At 36.4% G+C, this 21,739-nt stretch overlaps 1 protein-coding gene across 1 annotated transcript in view; it reads left to right on the top strand.

The window, feature by feature from the left end:
• Positions 1-21,739, top strand: part of ADAMTS9 (ADAM metallopeptidase with thrombospondin type 1 motif 9) — a 527,878-nt gene that overhangs the window by 171,503 nt on the left and 334,636 nt on the right. Inside the window, exon 17 of the mRNA XM_053721004.1 lies at positions 8,101-8,111. Coding sequence (XP_053576979.1) covers positions 8,101-8,111 — 11 coding nt within the window. The remainder of the gene's footprint in view (positions 1-8,100; positions 8,112-21,739) is intronic.

Here is a 21,739-nt window from a genome sequence, read left to right as displayed (position 1 = left end):
ATGAGGTAATTAAGGGATATCTATCTTTTAAAACTTCAACATTTCTGGTGTTGACTGTCCCTTTAAAGAGACACTGAACCCAAAAAATTTTCTTTCGTGATTCAGATAGAGCTTGCATTTTTAAGCAACTTTCTAATTACTCCTATTATGATTTTTCTTCTTCGTTCTCTTGCTATATTTATTTGAAATAAGAAGGGCATCTAAGCTTTTTTTTGGTTCAGTACTCCTGACAGCACTTTTTTACTTAGTGGATGAATTTATCCACCAATCAGCAAGGACAACCCAGGTTGTTCACCAAAAATGGGCCGGCATCTAAACTTACATTCTTTCATTTCAAATAAAGATACCAAGAGAATAAAAAAAATTTGATAACAGGAGTAAATTAGAAAGTTGCTTAAAATGTCATGCTCTATCTGAATCACAAAAGAAAAAAATTTGGGTTCAGTGTCCCTTTAAGTTCAGGAATGGTAGTGCATTGCCAATTCAGAACTTTCTTTTCCTATGTGCTTAACCTCTTTGTGGCAATTAAACACACAGTTTTCTGCAAGCAATAGTGTAGCACATTACAACATTTTATTATACCTCATTTATGTCCCTTTAAGCGTTGTGTTAAAAGATTTCATATGCCCCATTACATATTTAACCTTTGAATTTCAAGGTTTAAAGTGCACACTATGATGTTATGTAACAGTTATTGCAAGTCCACTACACCTCGAGTGGCACTGCCTATGAATGCATACAGCGTTTGTTTTTCTATGAAAAGAACTGTGCTGAAAAAACATAGGATCAGCTATCTAGTCGTGTGATCAGATACTTGCAATGAAAAAGTGACATTGGTTTTCTCTGCTATGTGCAGTGGTATTTTCCAGCCATTTGCAAGTGCAAACATGGTTTTGTTTTAGCAACACAAATATCCTGTTGTGCTTTGCAACGGGAGGTGTCTGAACCATCACCTTGTTATGTGTAGAAAATACATCAGCTGATGTGAGATTGATGGTGACATGATTCTGCATTTGTGGGATTCTGGGATGCCTTACTATTCATTTTTTTTTGTACAGTATAAAAAAGGGACAATATAGTCAAAATTAAACCTTTCATGATTTACTTTTATCATCATATTTTCTTTGTTCTCTTGGTATTCTTAGTTGAAAGCTAAACCAAGGTTGGCTTTATACGCTAGTTTCTAAGCCCTTGAAGGCTGCCTCTTATCTGATTGCATTTGACACGTTTTTTCACAGCTAGGGGGCATTAGTTTGTGTGTGTCATATTAGATAAAAATTGTGCTCACGCTGTGGATTTACCTAAGAGTCAGCACTGATTGGCTAAAATGCAAGTCTGTCAAAAGAACTGAAATAAGGGGCAGTCTGCAGAGGCTTAGATAACAAGGTGATCACAGAGGTAAAAAGTATATTATTTAAATGTGCTTGTTATGCAAAACTACGGGAATGGGTAATTAAGGGATTATTATCTTTTTAAACAATACAAATTCTGGAGTAGACTGTCCCTTTAAGATGACCAGATGTCCCTATTTTTTATCAACAGTACTGAATTTGGTCACTCTGTCCCTAATTTTTAAAGGGCTAAGCTTTGCTGTCCCGGATTGTCCTGAATTTGCCCCGAATGGATTTCCCTGTCCCGGTGTTTAAATGACAAGAACTAATTAAATTTCCACAAAATCAGCTGACTGCATTCTACAACTCATATATAATTTTCAATTCATGCAGAGACTTACTCGTAGTTAATTATTTTCACATTACTATTTTAAATAAAAAATGTAATAATAAAATAAATGTTACACAGTTTTTTTTACACCTCCTCAACATTTATGAGGTTTCCCTTATAGGAGTCTAAAAGTGATGGTAAACTCTCCCCTTTATAAAAATCAGATCTGGAATGTAAGCGCTATTTTAGATGAAGTTTAATTCATTAGCTGTAATGAAGATGCAGTATAACTTAGTTATTAATATAGATATGAAAATTCAAATACCCACGTTACACCACCCACTTCAAAGTCATTTTCCTGTCAGCTAAATGATTGAATTACTCTCCAATCAATGCTCTAGCTACAACAAAAGTGCATATGGGGAGAGCGCTGATTGGACAACAATTCACTCTGTTAGCTCACAGAAAAGTTTACTTTTGAAGTGGGCGGAGGAGCATGCAATATTTGAATTTCTATCTATATTAATAACTAAGTTATACTGCATCTTCATTACAGCATATGAATTAAACTTCATCTAAAAAGTGCTTAATTCCAGATCTGATTTTATAAAGGGGAGAGTTTACCATCACTTTAAAGTGTCCTGAAATGGGCCTGGAAAATCTGGTCACCTTAAGTTTAATACACATTGTCCATAGAATAAATATCATAACCTCTTCATACTCTGCAACATATTGTTTATTAACCATGGTTTCCTGCACTTAACCCCATTTAACAAAATAAATCTCACTTCATACTAAACTACGATATTCTTCCTTAAATGTTTTCCAAATAGGATCATCCGATTTCTCAAAGTATTTCCTTCTCACTGAGCAAAGACGACAGAGTGTACACTAGTGAATAGGCGAGCTGGAGTAAACTACTCCTCACCTTGTGCCTTCTATAGTCACTAAGCAAATCAGACGTGCTGCTTTGTCAACTAAACCTACTTAGTAGCCAATCAGTGCAGAAGATGGCGTATCATCCAAGGCTCAACAGCCATACCAGCAAGACTGCAACTGTTATCCAGGGAAAAAAATCTGAGAATCAGCAGCTGATAAGGGAGGTAGTGTAACAGATCAACTTCATGTGCTTGTATAGTCTGTAAGCCATATGCTCAAATCAGACCTCAACTTAGCTCTGCCTGTGTGTTACCCGCATCAGATCTCAGATTAGACACTATTACCATGATCAGACCTCATTGATATTGCTGCCCGTCTCAGCCAGATGTCCATATTAGACCTCACCATCACTCTGTTGCCCCTCCCAGTCACATGACCAGATTATACCTCAGATCAGACAGCATCTGGATCTATTGCCCCTGTCCACTTATAGGCTCAAATCACCACTTAGATCAGATGTATGTCCAGTATATATATATATATATATATATATATATTAGAAAAAGAGTGCTGGAAGGAACACAGCGCCAATTGGTAGGCCCTCCAAAAGAATATTGATATATTATGAATTCATAAACATTGAATATAAAAGTTGGTTGCCCAATTCTGATATGTGACTTGCACCGGTTGGCAGGTTATGTTGACACCCGGGTAATCCCCTCAGAAGATTGCAGGTCTAGAACCCTCCCGACTGCGCACAACTCCAGCATACAGTGTTTCACTGTCTGGAGGTTCTAGACCTGCAATCTGCTGAGGGGATTACCCGGGTGTCAACATAACCTGCCAAACCGGTGACAAGTTCCCATATCAGAATTGGGCGGGACAACTTTCTGGAGACAGTAGGGGCGAAGTTGAAAACACTATTGGACCACGCAGTCCTCACACCATTCGTTGGAATCGGTAGATCACGCTTCACACTTACTCATATGATTGGGGGGGGGAGAGTGTCTAGTAAGTACAATATACATGCCTCCTGTGCATATTAACTTTTCGGACACCTCTGAACCTATTCTCTGGGAATCACCTTTTCATCCTGCAATTTGGGACTATTATTATTATTATTATTATTATTTTTTATCTTTATGTTTCCTTCAGAAACAAGATAAAGTTTCACTCAATATTATTTTTTCCTCACTTTATACTAATGTTATATTGTCATATTCAATGTTTATGAATTCATAATATATCAATATTCTTTTGGAGGGCCTACCGATTGGCACTGAATTCCTTCCAGCACTCTTTTTTTTCTAAAATTTTATTTAAGGGAATTACCAAGAAAGGGTTCTCCCACTTACTGGTGGGTTCATTCATAGCAGCCACTGTTTTGTCCCCCCAAAATATACAATATATATATATATACTATATATATATATATATATAGTATATATATATATATTTATATACCGGTATATATACCACATATTTGTGCACGTGTGTAGGTCTTTATAAGAACTTTAAAAAGACTTTTAAAATTCATTTATATATGCTCTCATATTAATATAATATTAGGTGACATTATTCTTTCAAAGATACGCATATATGTATGTATTTATACACGTGAATCTTGTTATTTATATTCAGGATATATTTCATCTCTCAATCACTTATTTTTTATAAATATTGTGTACCAAATATTCTATTCATAGATTAAACTGAAGTTTTTGCGAACCCTATACCAGAAAGCTTACAGCTGCACTAACTGCAGTTGTAATCTACTTCCCACACCACAAATATATATACTGTGTATATATATATATATATTATATACTATATATATATATATAGTTTTCTGGCCAGCTGATTGAAATATCCGGAATGTTTAGTTAAATAGTTTGCAACCACAATGTCATGCTGGCACCAGGCAGACATAATATGGCAGTAGAAAATATAAACTAGCAAATTTAGAAAAAAATGCCAGGATTTTACACTTCCAGGGACAGTTTACACTAGAATTTTTATTGTTTTAAAACATAGATAATCCCTTTATTTCCCATTCCCCAGTTTTGCACAACCAACACAGTTATATTTATATACTTTTTACTTCTTTTGATTACCTTGTATCTAACCCTCTTGTGACAGCCCCCCCCCCTGATCATATGACTTTTATTTATTATCTATTGACTTGCATTTTAGCCATTTAATGCTGTGTTGTGCTGAATCTTAAATAACTCCCCGGTGTGAGCACAATGTTATCTATCTGGCCCACATGAACTAGCAGTCTCCTGTTGGGAAAATAAAATAAAAAAGCATGTGATAAGAGGCTGTCTATAGTGACTTAGAAACAGGCAGGCAATGTAGAGGTTTAATGTTATAAAGAATATTAATATAACAATGTTGGTTGTGCAAAACTGGGGAATGGGTAGTAAAGGCATTGTCTATTTTTTTATACAATAACAATTTTGGTGTAGACTGTCCTTTAACTGAAGCAGCATTCTGTATGTAAGATCAAGTTAAATTACATGTTCAGATCAGTGCTTTAATATTATATATGTTAAACCTTATTCTACAAAGCAAATTCACAGTATATTTGTTTGTTTTGTCTAATGTTATTCATAATAATTTTTTTCAAGTCTACATCTATAGCTTTCTTTTTCTTTGTGTGTTTATTCTTCTTTTAAGACCAAACGCTTCCTTATCTGCTTTGTCTGCAAAGAATTGTTTATGTTTTCTGTGCAGGGAAAATATACCCACATTTTTCCTATTGTAAGTTCCAGCACTAATCGCTCTCCAGAAGTCTCAGAACATGTTTGTGCCAGTAGGTTGAGGTTTTTCAGTCTGTTGCATTTGTACGGTCTGTGCTCACAGAAGTGGATTCTGTGGTGCTATGTGATGTTTAAAGGGACAGTAAACACCTGAGATTTAAATTTAAATATATATATATTATGTGTGTGTATATATTTCTATCTATCTATTTATCTATCTAGTCTCATTTTCATGTAATTAGCTCTGCAAATTGAGCAGTTTCTAATTTTCAGAACCTAAAATGCACCTGTTCAAGGCTAACTTGCTACATAGCAGCACCTAATTGGATTTATCAGATAACAACGGCAAAGCAATGCACTATATACTAACTTTATGACAGCGGTTTTGCCTAGTTATCTGTGGATTAAAGCCCAGATTGGTACCTCCATATAAAACAAATAGTGGGGGGGGTCTCTGCCCATTGAAAAATAATCACAGCAGAGACAGTATAACAACAGTGCACTCTGCAAGACTTGAATTGTGTGCTGTGTTCCCAATACATTGTACAATACATTGAAAAATAATTGCAGTAGAAAGGATGTTAATTTGTTTTAAAAACATTGACTTGGCTAATATGTTATTCTAAAGCAACACAACAGAAATGTCTTTCATTAAAAGGGTACTGTCCCTGTAACTAAAACCAAGATTTTATTTTATTAAAGTGATAGTAACCTGCAGTACATTTGCTTTAAAACATCATAAACATAATAGCACTTGTCGTTACATTTAACTTCATAATTTAATCTGCAAGTACTATTTACATAAAAAGATCCCTTTTTTATTTCCTAATCCTCTCTCTCTCTTTCTCGCTTTCTTCTCGCTTTCTCTCTCGCTTTCTCTCTCTCGCTTTCTCTCTCTCTCTCGCTTTCTCTCTCTCGCTTTCTCTCTCTCTCTCTCTTTCTCGCTTTCTCTCTCTCTTTCTCTCTCTCTCTTTCTCGCTCTCTCTCTCTCTCTCTCTCACTCTCTCTCTCGCTTTCTCTCTCACTTTCTCTCTCTTTCCCTATCTCCTTTCTCTCTCTCTTTATCTCTTTATCTCTTTCTCTCTCTCTCTCTCTCTCTCTCTCTATCTCTCTCTATCTTTCTCGTCTCTCTCTCTTTCTCTCTCTCTCTTTCCTTCTCTCTTTCTCTTTCCTTTCTCTCTTTCTTTCGCTCTCTCTCGCTCTCTCTCTCCCCCTCTCTCTCACTCTCTCTCACTCTCTCGCTCTCTCTCCCTCTCTCTCTTTTTCTCTGTCTCTCTCTCTTTCTCTGTCTCTCTGTCTCTCTCTCTATCGTTCTTTCTCTCTCTATCACACATTCTTTCTTTCTTTCTCTTTCTTTCTATTTTTCTCTCTCGCTCTCTCTCTGTTTTTCTCTTTTTCCCCTCTCTCTCTCTCTCTCTCTCTCTCTCTCTCTCTCTCTCTCTCTCTCTCTCTCTTCTTTCTCTATCTCTCTCTCTCTCTCTCTCTCCTCTCTCTTTCTTTCTTTCTCTCTCTCCTCTTTCTTTCTTTCTCTCTCTCTCTCCTCTCTCTCTTTCTTTCTCTCTCTCTCTCTCTTTCTTCTTTCTTCTTTCTTTCTTTCTCTCTCTCTCTCTCTCTCTCTCTCTCTCTCTCTCTTCTCTCTCTCTCTCTCTCTCTCTCTCTCTCTCTCTCTCTCTCTCGCTTCTGTCTCTCCCAGCAGTGTTGTGTTCTCACTCTGCTGCTAGCAAGTAGGATCAGATGTCACTGTGACCTTGTGTACCCAGTTGCAAGTGTCTTCTGATTAGCAGTCTATTCAACCAGCGCGTCACTTCTTTATTTACATTAGACTGATATTGGAATACTGCTTGCAAACTGCGCATAAACAGTTGCAGTGACATAAAGTCCTGCCTGCCAGAAGCATCACAAGTGTGCACTGCTATAGAAATACATAGTGCATGTGGTGCCCCTCCAATTGGCTGTGCAAACGCTGTCAAAGTGCCAAGGCGGTTATTCAAAAGGGAAAATAAAAAAGTATGATTATGATATAAATACCGCAGATTAAATATGACAGTGCTATAGATATACCATGTAATCGGTAACAGGAGTGGCTGGTCCCCGACTTGGGATTCAGACCTCTCCTGATACGTAGTCTGTCCCTTTTTCTCTGTTCTCCCCCAGGACAGCACCAGAATAGTGGGCCCTACCGCCCTGAGAGATTGTTGGGCAGCATCCCCTCCCCTGCCAGGAATCTATCCCTCTGCTAGCTCTCAACGCTGTACTTTATAAAGATGACTTTCTATTCTCTCAGGCCAGCTCTGGATGCCATCTTAACAAACACACTTTTGGCTCTCAGGTCTGCTCTTTACCTACAGCTCTTCACTACAGTAAGGGGTCTATTTATGTAGGTGCGGAACAGACATGATCTGCTATAGCGAATCAAGTTCCGCCGCACATCGATAAATGCCGACAGCGTGAACCGACGGCCGCTAGCAGGAGGGTGTCAATCAACCCGATCGTATTAAATTGGATTGATTGCTGTCCGCCACCTCTGAGGGTGGCGGACGAGTTAAGGAGCAGGGGTCTTAGGGCCGCTTGCTTCTTAACTTTCCGCTTCAGTCGGAACTGAAGCGGAGAGGGTCGGAAGCAGCATTCGCTGCTCATAAATAGACTCCTAAAAGTTTAGCCAGAAAGCATGGTCCTAAAAACTTTGACACTGGAATCCCTGAAAGAACCAAGACAAAACAAACTGTTTCAAAGGAATAACCCCTAATAACTTACACTTAGCTTGGGATGACCCACTCAATCTAAACATAACCAACAGTAACTATATAGGTAAAATTACAATCATGAAATCTATCTGATTCGGAAAAAGGGAAGGGGATGTCTGGGGAATATATGCCAAACTTATACCAGCTCAAAAATGTTATCACGTCACATCATGTAAAATATATGCAACATATTGGTGACTATGAACGTTCAACCAATAGATGGTGCTGTGTTACACAAGGTCCCTGTGAATGGTTCAACAATAGATGGCGCTGTCACACTAGGTCCCTGAGGATGATTGTAGTTCCCCGTTACCTAAAACATTACTTTTTTAATCATAATGATGGTCTAAAGTAGGTTTCCTGCATTAAGGAAATGTTAAAGGAGAAAGATGCATATGGTTTATTTGATATTATTTAGTAATATTTAAACAGTCAATTTTTTTTTATTTTTTTTATTAAAAAATAAGTGATCTGAAGTCTATAAAGCCTTTAACATAAAGTAGCAAGAAAGAGATAAAGAACAATATCTTTTACTAGTCTTCTAAGCAAAAAAAAAAAACTAAATAGGAGTAAATAACAATAAAAACAATAGACCGCACACAAATTATATTGTTCAATAGAAATTGAATATATTCATTAAAACGTAGCATGTAGAAACAATGTTACAATGTAATACAATAGTACATAAAAAACAAGGATAATTGCATAATATTTAAGATCCACACATGTAGTTAGTCCACTCTCCTATGTCTGGTTAGATATAAGACAAACAACGCGTTTCGAGGCTCCACCTCTTTGTCAGGTCTGATGAAGATGTGGTGCAATCGAAAGGCATTTTGTCTAATAACACTGTAACAACCTTTCTTTACTCAGTCTGCTGTAGCTTTCAATAAGCCTTAGGATTACTTTTACAATATGGAGCAAATCTCATATTGCACTAGCCATGTTGTAAAGTTATGGTAAAGAACCAAGAAACTATTTTTTAAATAGAAAGATCTGCATTAAAAAATAAACGGGTTGTAAAAACATTTAAGCTGTAAATAGAAAAAATGCAGTCCAGGGAATAAACACTTGAAAGCCTCTTGATTATATATTTTATTTATTCTTCTGGAGCCGTGAGGGGACAAATATAAATAGCTACTACACTAAACATGCAGTTTCTCTGCAGCAGTGCTACGATTAGTCACGTCAAGACTATGAACTTTAACCTCTTGTAGGAACTAGAAAAAATAAATTTTTCAGGGTTAATTACAGGAAAAGGGTGACAATATATAAATAAGGAAAATATGTTGCATCAGTAATCATTTTTGGCCTGTATTAAAATGGAGCGCAATTGAGAACATGCAGTGCATTATTTTACGCTCGTCCCCGTCCAATCAATAACACTTAGTCAGCTGGGTATTACAAGATGTTAATAAGTCTTTACCAAAGCACTTTTAATTCACCCGATTTAATATAACTATATATATATATTAATAATAATTATATATATTTATATATAAAAAACGCACCCTAAACTTTTAATGGTCAGCGCAAGGCTGTAATAGCTTTCATATTCCAGGTCATCATTACTATCGTAATACTCCCTTACAATCTGTTTTTATTTAATGTTTTGAAAACCTAGATGTTAACTTTTATCAATATTTTGCATTCAAATACACATTATAGACCATTAAATAATAGTAGAATTGCATAATAACTATAATAATAACTAGTATTTATATAGCGCCTTTTCTCGCAGTGGGACTCGAAGCGCTCTTTTCAGCGCTCGCTCATGGTATTAAACCAAATCAGCAGCTGAATAGTAATAGTTGGTATTATTACCCAATTTAATGGTAATCAGACTTGCATTTTAGTCAATGAGTGCTGATTCATAAATAACTCCATGGGAACGTGAGCAGAATGTTATGTATATGGCACACAATGACTAGAGCTGTATAACTGTCAACATGCCCTGAGATAAGAGGCAGATTTCTAGGGTTTAGAAATTAGCATACTGTGCCCTATCTAGGCTTAGCTTTCAAACAAAGAATTCCAAGAGAACAAAGCAAATTGCTTATAAAGTTAATTAGAAAGTTGTTTAAAAGTGGCATGCTCTATATGAATAATGGTTTCATGTTGATTTCACTGTCCCTTTAATATACTTGAAAGTTGCTATCATATCACCTCTTTCCCTTCTCTCCCATACGCGTATACATATTTAGGTCATTGAGCCTCTCCTGGCAAGCTTTATTATTTAGACCATGTACCATTTAGTAGCCCTCCTTTGCACAGATTCCAGTTTATTTATATCCTCTGGGGATATGGCCTGCAGAAACCCGCACAATACTCAAGATGAGGCCTAACTAATGATCTGTAAAGTGTCATAAGAACCTTACTATTTCTGCTGCAAATACCTCTACTAATACAACAAGCATTTACTGGTCTTACTTGCTACAGTACTACATTGTTTGCTAAACTTTAAATCATCTGAAATATAATTCCCAAATCTTGTTGCTTATTTGTAATATCAGTAAATTGTCTTTGTGTCTGTAATTAACGTTGGATTTTTTCACTTTGCAGTATTAAACTTTAGATCCCAGTCATTTGTCTAATCCTCCAATTTTGTATGCCACTTATAATTTGGTACCCCCCCCCCCCCCCCCCGAACATCTACACTATTACACATTTTTGTATAATTTGCAAACAGACATACTTTCCCCTTTAGCCCTTTGCTGATATCACTGATAACTATGTTAAACAAAACAGGCCCCCTGAAACTGACCCATGAAGTACACCACTGTAACAGCTCCCCTCTGCTGAATGTACTACATTTACTAGGCACTGGGCTTTCTATCCTACAAGGGGTAGTCTACCCGAAAATTGCTATTGTTTACAAAAGATAGATAATCATGTATTATCCATTCCCTAGTTTTATATAACCAACACTGTATATTAATATACTTTTCTACCTCTGTTATTACCTTGTAGCTAAGCCTCTGCAGATTGGCCCCTTATCTCAGTGCTATTTACAACTTAGCAGCATTGAGCACAATGTTATTTAAATGGCATACATGAACTAGCACTGTCCGGCTGGTGAAAAGCTAATAAAATGCACTGAGGAAAACAGGCGGCCTGCAGAGGCTTAGAAACAGTCAGAAATGTAGAGGTTTAAAGGCTATAAAGTATGCTAATATAACAATGTTGGCTATGCAAGTTGGGGAATGGGTAGATAAATATGTTATCTATCTTTTTAAACAATAAATAAACTCATTCAAGTGGACTGTCCCTTTAAGCCAGCATTCTACCCAGCCTCAAAAATTTTTGAGTGTAGATGAAAGAGATACACGTTTATGAATTAGTTTGTTATGTGGGACAGTATCAAATGCTTGGTTGAAATCTAGATATGCTACATCAACTGCTCCACCCTGGTTATTCTTTTGTTACATAATCAATTAAGGCACATTATTCTGACATGATCTCCCTGAAGTAAAACCATGTTGATTTTGGTCCTCTAAATTGTTTGTCTTTATGCAAGTCATAATTCTTTCTATTTATTTCCCTACTAATGAAGTTAAACTAACTGGCCTGTAGTTTCCAGATTCTTCCCTACTGCACTTTTTATCAAGAGGTACTACATTTGCTATTTTCCAATCATTTAGAAACACTCCTGTCAATTGTTACTGATTAAAGGGATATCTGGTCAAAATTTAAATGCACATTGATTAATTACATCTTTGAATTGAAACATATTGCAATATCCATGCATTGGCAAAAATGCTTCTAGTAAAAGTTATAAATGTTTAGTGTTAACATTTTTCTCTGCACGTGCATGTGCACCAGCATTTTAAAAACTGCAGTTGCTCAGAGCACCCATGGGGCTTGTATTATGTCCGCAATTAACACATTGAGTCAATACCGGATGGTACAAGACACTTAGGTTCTGAGCAAGTAGCTGTATTTAAAATGCTGGGCACAGTGCATCACTTAATGGGACATAAAACCCAATTTTTTTTTCTTTCATGGTTTTAGAAAGAGCATGTCATTTTAAAAACTTTCTAATTTACTTCTATTATCTAATTTGCTTCATTCTCTTGATATCACTTGCTGAAAAGCATATCTAGATATGCTCAGTAGTGCTGATTGGTTGCTGCACATAAAGGCCCTTGTGTGATTGGCTCACACATGTACATTGCTATTTCTTCAACAAAGGATATCTAAGAACTGACCAAATTAGATACTAGAAGTAAATTGGAAAGTTGTTTAAACTTTCATGCCACTATCTGAATCATGAAAGTTTAATTTTGACTAGGACTGTCCCTTTAAATACACTTTTGAAAAAGCTATAGATGTTAATAGAAGCATTTTTGCTAATACACGATATTACAAAAATGCTTATATTGATTCAAAACTGAAATGAATCCATGTGGATTTAAATTTTTCGCTGGAATATACCTTTATACAGATCAGTTAATGAGGCAGTTAGCACAGATCGAAGTTCCTTTAAAACCCTTGGATGAATATTATCAGGACCCACTGACTTTTTACATTTATTTTTGATAATGCCCAATAAACGTCATCCTCTGTAAAAAGATTAGTATTAAGCTCATTTACATTTCAAACTTTACTTAAAGGGACAGTACACTGTAAAATTGTTTTTATATTAATGTATTTTCAATGACTTGCTATACCAGCTACAGAATCAAATGTATGAGAAATTGCTTTTTCATGTTTATTTGTGTATATGAAGTAGCTTGTTTTGTGTTTTTAAACCACAGCCTATTACAAAGGGTTGAGTTTCAGGTAATATTATATCTCATTATTATCACTTTATGTATACACACTTGCTTCTTTATCTTATAATTGTCTGGAAAAAACACAAAGCTAAATACTTAAGAGTGGAAACAGTGGGAAATTATCATTTTATTACTTAACTATCGTGCACCCCACTGAGAGTGTAATTTCTTCAGCTGGCTGTGTTTACTTAGGCTTAATCAATAGCATATACTCCAGTAAAGAAACTTTTGGTATAGGTGAGGAATTACCACAGGCTAAATCAGCTATTTCAAATTATACAAATAGGGATAATGGAAGCTACTTGTAAACAAATTTTATACACTCCAGCATGTAAAATGGTATCATTGGGAACAATTTAAAGGGCGAGAACATTTTTGGGTTAACAGTCCCTTAAAAACATACTGGCCACCTGGTCATGTGATGCCTTTAGCCAAAACCTACACAAGACTTTTTACAGCTCCACTTTATGAATAATTATTTTTATGTTTATCTCCCTTAAGGATTTACTAGTGAAATGTAACTTTTATTTTGTTACTCCATGGAATGTTCCATTTTTAGTGCCTGGCAATTTCAAATTACACATTTAAATTTGATATATTGCAGTATTTTAAATATGGCAATTTTTTTTTAAAAGTACTTGACTTAAAGGGAAACTGTAAACAAAAGTACAGGTAGCCCTCAGTTTACGCGGGGTAAGGTTCCAGAAGGAACGGTTGTAAATAGAAACCGTTGTAAATTAAAACCCAGTTTATAATGTAAGTCAATGGGAAGTGAGGGAGATAGGTTCCAGGCCCCTCTCAAAATTGTCAAAAGTAAACACCTAATACACTATTTTTAAAGCTTTGAAATGAAGACTTTAAATGCTAAAACAGCATATAAACCTAATAAAATAATCACACAACACAGAATATATAATTAAACTAAGTTAAATGAACAAAAACATTTTCTAAACAGCATTATAAACCTAATAAAATAATCACACACAACACAGACTTCACTTGCATTTTTCTGCAATCAGTTCTTTCTATGCATTCCAAACTGGGATGGATTTATAGACAGGAAGATCTTGTTCCTTTGAAATCTGCTCGATATCTCAGGTCTGGTTACACTGATTAATTTCAGCTTGCTTGGCTTTGCTGCAACACAAGCGGACAGCTCCACCTACTGGCTATTTTAATAAATGCCCTGCTTCTCAATGCTTTTCAATAGCAGTCACATGACTGAAAAAATGGTTGTTATTCTGAAACGGTGTAAATTGAACCGTTGTAAAACGAGGGCCACCTGTACAATATTTAAATAAAAAAATACTTAAATATTGTTTTACCCATATGTATGTATTAAACATTTTGTGTTGAGCAGTTCAAATTAAAAATCAAACTTTCCTGCGTTTTTTTTCCTGTTAGGAGCTGTTTGTGTGATACTACTGTACTGTTCGCTCGCCACACAGATAACTAAATTCCAGTCCCTAGTCAGTTGTAGAACATATGAATATCAGCAGCCAGGACCTCACTAGCTGTTATATTGCTAGCTGTGCATAATATATTGGGTACACCATAGAAAGCAGATGTTTTCTGTCTTACATTAGAAGAAATAAAGTGTAGGGACAGAAAAAATAAATCAGGAGCTCCCCTGCTCTTGAAATAACTGCTCTGTTTTATTATTATTCTTGCACAGGGTTACCTCAGTAACAAGCTGGTATTTGCAGTGAGCGGGCAAATGAAACTTACACTGTTTCCTAACAAATTAGTTTGGGCAGTTAAAGGGACAGTCAAGTCCAAAAAAAAAAACTTTCATGTTTCAAATAGAGCCTGTAATTTTAAACAAACTTTCAATTTACTTTTTATCACCAATTTTGCTTAGTTCTCTTGATATTCTTAGTTGAAAGCTAAACCTAGAAAGGCTCATATGATAATTTCTAAGCCCTTGAAGGCCACCTCTTATCACATGCTTTTGTATTTGCTTTTCACAACAGGGGAGAGCTAGTTCATGTAAACCATATAGATAACATTGTGATTACGCCCGTGGATTGTGGCAGACACTGCACTAATTGGCTAAAATGAACGTCAATAGATATTAAAATGTTGTGTGATCAGGGGGCTGTCAGAAGATGCTTAGATACAAGTTAATCACATAGGTAAAAACGTATATTAATATAACTGTGTTGGTTATGCAAAACTGGGGAATGGGTAATAAAGGGTATTATCTATCTTTTAAAACAACAAACAATTTGGTGTTGACTGTCCCTTTAAGAAAACCTGCCAGAGAACAGTGTAGCATTGTGAGTGTGTACATCCCAAGACAAACGGGATTACTTTAGAGACCATCCCTGGAGTCATTTGATATTCATCAAACTACTTTAGAAGTAAATTGCATATCATTAGACTTATAAAGTCATCAGCTATGGTAACAAATTCTGGATAATGACTTCAGAATGATTAGCAGATTACCTTACTGATTACTCCACCAGCATGAACCAGCCAGTGAATTGCTTTAGAGTCGTCTCATTTAAATATTTCGGCCTGTGGGCATACTTTAGGATGACTTCTGATGACTAGTCAGGAGTAATCAATTACTTCAAAATGACTCAAATAAGATCATCTTTTTTGACTAGGGAATTTCAGCTGCTGACTCACTGCAGAGTCTAGTTTGTTTTCAAGTTGACCCTGTTCAGGAATAATTATCAACTAGATTAGGGCAGGAAGGCAGCTTTAGCTTTATGTGTCCTTACACTTTATTTCTGCTAATGTAAGACAGAAAACAGTTTCCTTATTTGCTTGTGCACAGCTACTACTATTACAGGCATGCCTGTCTGCTGCGTAGGTGGCACTACATATGTTCTACAGCTGGTTAGGAGCGGAGGGAAAATAGTGAGCGGTGTTGGGAAGGACAATTCAGTAGTATTATACAGCTCTTAACAGAAAATTAAAGGGACAGTCAACACCAAACGTATATTGTTTAATAAATAGATAACGCCTTTACTGCCCATCCCCAGCTTTGCACAACAACATTGTTATATAATATTCTTTATAACATTCAAACCGATACATTTCTGCCTATTTCTAAGCCCCTACAGACAGCCTCTTAATCACATGCTTTTTTATTTGCTTTTCACAACACAAGACTGCTAGTTCATGTGAGCCATATAGATAACATTGTGCTCACGCCCGTGGGTTGTGCATAACACAGCACTAATTGGCTAAAATGCAAGTCAATAGATAATAAATAAAAAAGTCATGTGATCAGGGGGCTGTCAGAAGAGGCTTAGATACAAGGTGATCACAGAGCTAAAAAGTATATTAATACAGTGTTGGTTATGCAAAACTGGGGAATGGGTAATAAATGGGATTGTCTATCTTTTAAATATAACTTTAGTTTGAAGAAATATCATAATATGGGGAAAACGCCACCATATGAAAAAAATCTTTCTGTGGTGTACATTGTAAGTCACAGAATGGGAGTTTATATTTTCTGTAAAACATACAGTTTTTTATCCCACATTTAGGTTCAATTCACCTTACCAAACACCAACATTTAGGATATTATATCTATTTGTTTAAATAAAAATAGCAATCAAAAGAACACTAATGAAACTTTCATGATTTTACTTCCATTATCAAAATGTGCATAAACTTTTTATGTGCACACTTTCTGGAGGCAACTAGTTCCTACTGAGCATGTGCAAACATTCACAGTGCATATATACATGCATTATGTGATTGGGTGACGGCTGTCCCATACAGTAAATAGGTAGGTGACTGCTATTTTATGGCAATTGCTTACTAGTAATAGGGGTATAATACCCATCACCCTGAAAATCAGAGGATAGTCTGACCCCTTATTTAAAAGTGGGACATTTCCTTTTTTTTTTATAAGGGGTCTCATACCCTCTAAATTAGAGGGGAAGATAAATTAGAGGGACGATAAGGGCTCTTTATTAACCCTCTCCCCACCACAATCACTTAATTTCTGGTGGGGTAAGTAATCATCATTTTTTACTGTTATCAGTTGCAGCCTAGGGGGAACACCCACCCCTAATTTAAAAGAGTTATTTCTTCTTTCAAAATTAGGATTTTCTGTCGAGCCCAAAACATGGGGGGAATAAGGACTCTGTTAGAGCTTCCCCTCAGGTTTAAACAACAATTTAAAAAGCCTTATTGATTCTCCACTCTGTCAAGATGATCTAATACATCTCGTCAATACCACAAAGTCCATCAAATACTTTTAAAAAGGCAATTTGATTCTTGAGAGTTGTTTATCTCTAAGCGGAAGTTCTGGATTTGAATGAGAGATATCTATGTTGCAAAATAATGCTCCAAAATTGCCTCCAAAGATTTGGCGAGATTTCTCTCCATGCTGCAAGTTTTTGATCATCAGGTCCAGCAGGTAATCTTACAAGGGTACGTCCCTTGTCCATTTAATTGTCCTGGGCTGTTGTCCCTCTAAGCGGTCCCCATGCTCACAACCAGAATATCCCTGACTCAGCAGAAAGTTCATGGTTGTCTGTGACAACACCGGTGAGTCTGGGTAGAATTAGAGATGGGGAAAGAGAATGTAGTTTCCTTCCCTGGCTGCAGTTCAGGAGAACCCTGAAATCCGTATTGAAGAAGAAACTGCTTCGAGAAGGACTCATAGTCATCATCTGGGGATTAGATGAGCATGACGAAAATGGGTCCTCTTGCGAAACTAAGGGGTAAGTCATTATTTTTTTCAAATATTTTACTTTGTTTTCTGACTTCAGTGTTCCTTTATGAATGGGGAGCAAGATGTTTGATATGATGTAAAACAATTAAATAAACCACTTGAAAATTAACATTCAAAGGTAATTTTCATAGACCCTAAATGTAAGTCTGTTGGTATCAATATCTAAATGTAATATTTAAACTTACATTTAAAATATTCCATTTGATATTAGAATGTTAACATTTGTTTTATAAAAACTTGAAAAATGTGAGAATGGATGTCAAGGGGAACATTCCAATGCCAAACTACATAAATCCACCCTAATAATTAGATACACTATATTTATCTGAAAAGAGCACAACTGTAAAAAGCTATACTATTATTTTACTTGTATTGCTAGAATAACCATCATTTCTCTAAACTACCTTAAAGCTATGTAACTATGCTGTTTGAATTTATTGCATTTTTACTTTATTTTTACCTATGGGGTTGCTTGTCTTAGTTTCTTGTTCAGTGGATTTCAAAAAGGCTTCATAAATAATTAAACCTTAAAAAAAACTGCTCCGGAGAGACGGCAAGTGTTATTGCATAGTCTTTCTTATTAATCAACATTACCACCTAGGCCCTTAACACCTGAAAGGCGCCTCATTCATCTTATTGAGCTTAAACTGCTATCCTGGGAGCAATGAAATAATATAAAGATTTGTTATAATTTTCCACCCTGCGTATTCATATGCAGGCCTATACACATGCAAATAAAAAGTGTGTGCGCAGCTTATACTTATTTCACAGCTCAGTGACTGGGAACTTTAAAACACCCAGGATTTGTGAACCTTGTAGCAGTTACTTGACAGTCCCGAGAGGAATTTATACAATGTCATTAACTTTAAAGTATGTCAATGTTTGCCCATTGTGTAATAGGCGCAAGAAGAAAGCTGTAAAAATCTTTGTACGGGAAGATCATCTTAGTGTGAATTTCTTGCTCTAAAAAGCATACATGTTCCAAGCGGTAGTTTTTATTTCTGCAAAATAGGAATATAAAACCCGTTCTCCTTTAGTGTGTGTATATATATATATATATATATATATATATATATATATATATACTGTTATTATTTTTATTATCGGTTATTTGTAGAGTGCCAACAGATTCCGCAGCACTAACTGTATATATATCAAATCAAACTATGCTTAAAGGGACAGTCTAGGCCAAATAAACTTTCATGATTCAGATAGGGCATGTAATTTTAAACAACTTTCCAATTTACTTTTATCACCAATTTTACTTTGTTCTCTTGGTATTCTTAGTTGAAAAGCTTAAACTAGGAGGTTCATGCGCTAATGTCTTAGACCTGAAGGCCACCTCTTTTCCGAATGCATTTTAACAGTTTTCACCAACTAGAGGATGTTAGTTCACGTATTTCATATAGATAACACTGTGCTCATCGCACATGAAGTTATCTGGGAGCAGACACTGATTGGCTAATATGCAAGTCTGTCAAAAGAACTGAAAAAGGGGCAGTTTGCAGAGGCTTAGATACAAGATAATACAGAGGTTAAAAGTATATTATTAGTAACTGTGTTGGTTATGCAAAACTAAGGAATGGGTAATAAAGGGATTATCTATCTTTTAAAACAATAAAAATTCTGGTGTAGACTGTCCCTTTAAAATCAGCAAAACTACTTATTTGGTTTTCTTGCAAAATCATCAGTATAGCCACTGCCCTATAGTTACATAAGACATCGGGGGGCTGATTTATTAAGTAGCAAATTCTGCTCATTCCGTGCTCGCCGGAATCAGGAGTTAAGAAGCAGTGGTCGTAAGACCGCTGCCTCCATAACTTGTCTGTCACCTCGGATGGAGGTAGCGGACTGCAATCAGATACGATTAGGATGATTGACACCCGCTGCTGATTGGCCGCGAATGTGCAGGGGGCGGCATTGCACAAGCATTTTAGTAGAAATGCTTGTGCAATGATAAATGCCAACAGCGTATGCCGTCAGCATTTAGCGATGTTGGGTGGACATGATTCGCCACAGCAAATCATGCCCATCCGTCCGCCGCTTAATAAATTGGCCCCATGCTGTTAACTTAACCCCTTAATGACCGGACCATTTTTCAATTTTCTTACCCTTAATGACAATGGCTATTTTTAAATTTCTGCAGTGTTTGTGTTTAGCTGTAATTTTCCTCTTACTCATTTACTGTACCCACACATATTATATACCGTTTTTCTCGCCATTAAATGGATTTTCTAAATATACCATTATTTTCATCATATCTTATAATTTACTGTAAAAAAAAATACAAAATATGTGGAAAAAATGGAAATAAATACACTTTTTCTAACTTTGACCCCCAAAATCTGTTACATATCTACAACCACCAAAAAACACCCATGCTAAATAGTTTCTAAATTTTGTCTTGAGTTTAGAAATACCCAATGTTTACATGTTCTTTTTTATTTTTGCAAGTTATAGGGCCATAAATACAAGTAGCACTTTGCTATTTCCAAACCACTTTTTTTTTAAAATTAGCGCTAGTTATATTGGGACACTGATATCTTTCAGGAATCCCTGAATATCCCTTGACATGTATATATATATTTTTTTAGAAGACATCCCAAAGTATTGATCTAGGCCCATTTTGGTATATTTCATGCCACCATTTCAACGCCAAATGTGATCAAATAAAAAAAATTGTTGACTTTTTCACAAATTTTTTCACAAACTTTAAGTTTCTCGCTGAATTTATTTACAAACATCTTGTGCAATTATGGCATAAATGGTTGTAAATGCTTCTCTGGGATCCCCTTTGTTCAGAAATAGCAGACATATATGGCTTTTGTTGTTGCTTTTTGGTAATTAGAAGGGCGCTAAATGCCGCTGCACACCACACGTGTATTATGCCCAGCAGTGAAGGGGTTAACTAGGGAGCTTGTAGGGAGCTTTTAGGTTTAATTTTAGCTTTAGTGTAGTGTAATAGACAACCCAAATTATTGATCTAGGCCCATTTTGGTATATTTCATGCCACCATTTCACCGCCAAATACAATCAAATAAAAAAAAAACTGTTAAATTTTTCACAATTTTAGGTTTCTCACTGAAATTATTTACAAACAGCTTGTGCAATTATGGCACAAATGGTTGTAAATGCTTCTCTGTGATCCCCTTTGTTCAGAAATAGCAGACATATATGGCTTTGGCGTTGCTTTTTGGTAATAATAAGGCCGTTAAATGCTGCTGCGCACCACACTTGTAATATGCCCAGCAGTTAAGGGGTTAATTAGGTAGCTTGTAGGGTTAATTTTTAGCTTTAGTGTAGAGATCAGCCTCCCACCTGACACATCCCACCCCCTGATCCCCCCCTGACCTCCCTCAAACAGCTCTCTTCCCTCCCCCACCTCACAATTGTCACCGCCATCTTAAGTACTGGCAGAAAGTCTGCCAGTACTGAAATAAAAATTATTTTTTATTTTTTTTTATTTATTTTTTCATACTGTCTGCAGTCTGCATCCCCCCTTACCCCACAACCTCCCTGATCCCCCCATACATCTTTCTAACCCTCCCCCTCTACCTATTTGCCGCCATCTTGGGTACTGGCAGCTGTCTGCCAGTACCCAATTTGCCCCCCAAAATAGGTTTTTTTTTTACTTTTTAGATGAAAAATATGTTTTCTGTAGTGTAGCTGGGCCCCCCTTAATAATCTACATCCCTCCCCCTCCCAGATCCCTTACTACTCAAAGAAGATCCCCAGGACCCCAGGCATCTGCATTGGTTATATATATTTTTTTTCTATTTCTTCCGGTCATATTTTGCGTACGCTTGCACGCGCGCGCACCCGCCCCGCTCCCCCCCCCCGCCGCAACCGCGGATATTGCAGGAACTGCTTAAGAATAATACACATCGGGAGCATATACTTAACGGTACTCCCAGAAGCTGCTCCCACCCACCAACGAATGTGAGATCGCTATAGTCCGATGCAGAGTGGCCCTTTCTGCATCGGTGGGTAAAATAGGGGATTGCAGTGATGCCTCAATATTGAGGCATCACTACAATCCCTTGTAAGCAGCTGGAAGCGATCATGATCGCTTCCAGCGCTTCTAACAACAGAGGACGTACCAGGTACGTCAATTGTCATTAAGGGAATGTTTTTCCATGACGTACCTGGTACGTCCTCTGTCATTAAGGGGTTAAAGGGACATTAAATACAATTTTTGTTTTATCATGATTCAGG

Source organism: Bombina bombina, chromosome 7 (assembly GCF_027579735.1).
Source record: "Bombina bombina isolate aBomBom1 chromosome 7, aBomBom1.pri, whole genome shotgun sequence".
In the NCBI taxonomy this organism is placed as follows: Eukaryota; Metazoa; Chordata; class Amphibia; order Anura; family Bombinatoridae; genus Bombina; species Bombina bombina.
The sequence above is the reverse complement of the archived record's forward strand: the minus strand, read 5'-3'. Positions and strand labels throughout refer to the sequence as shown.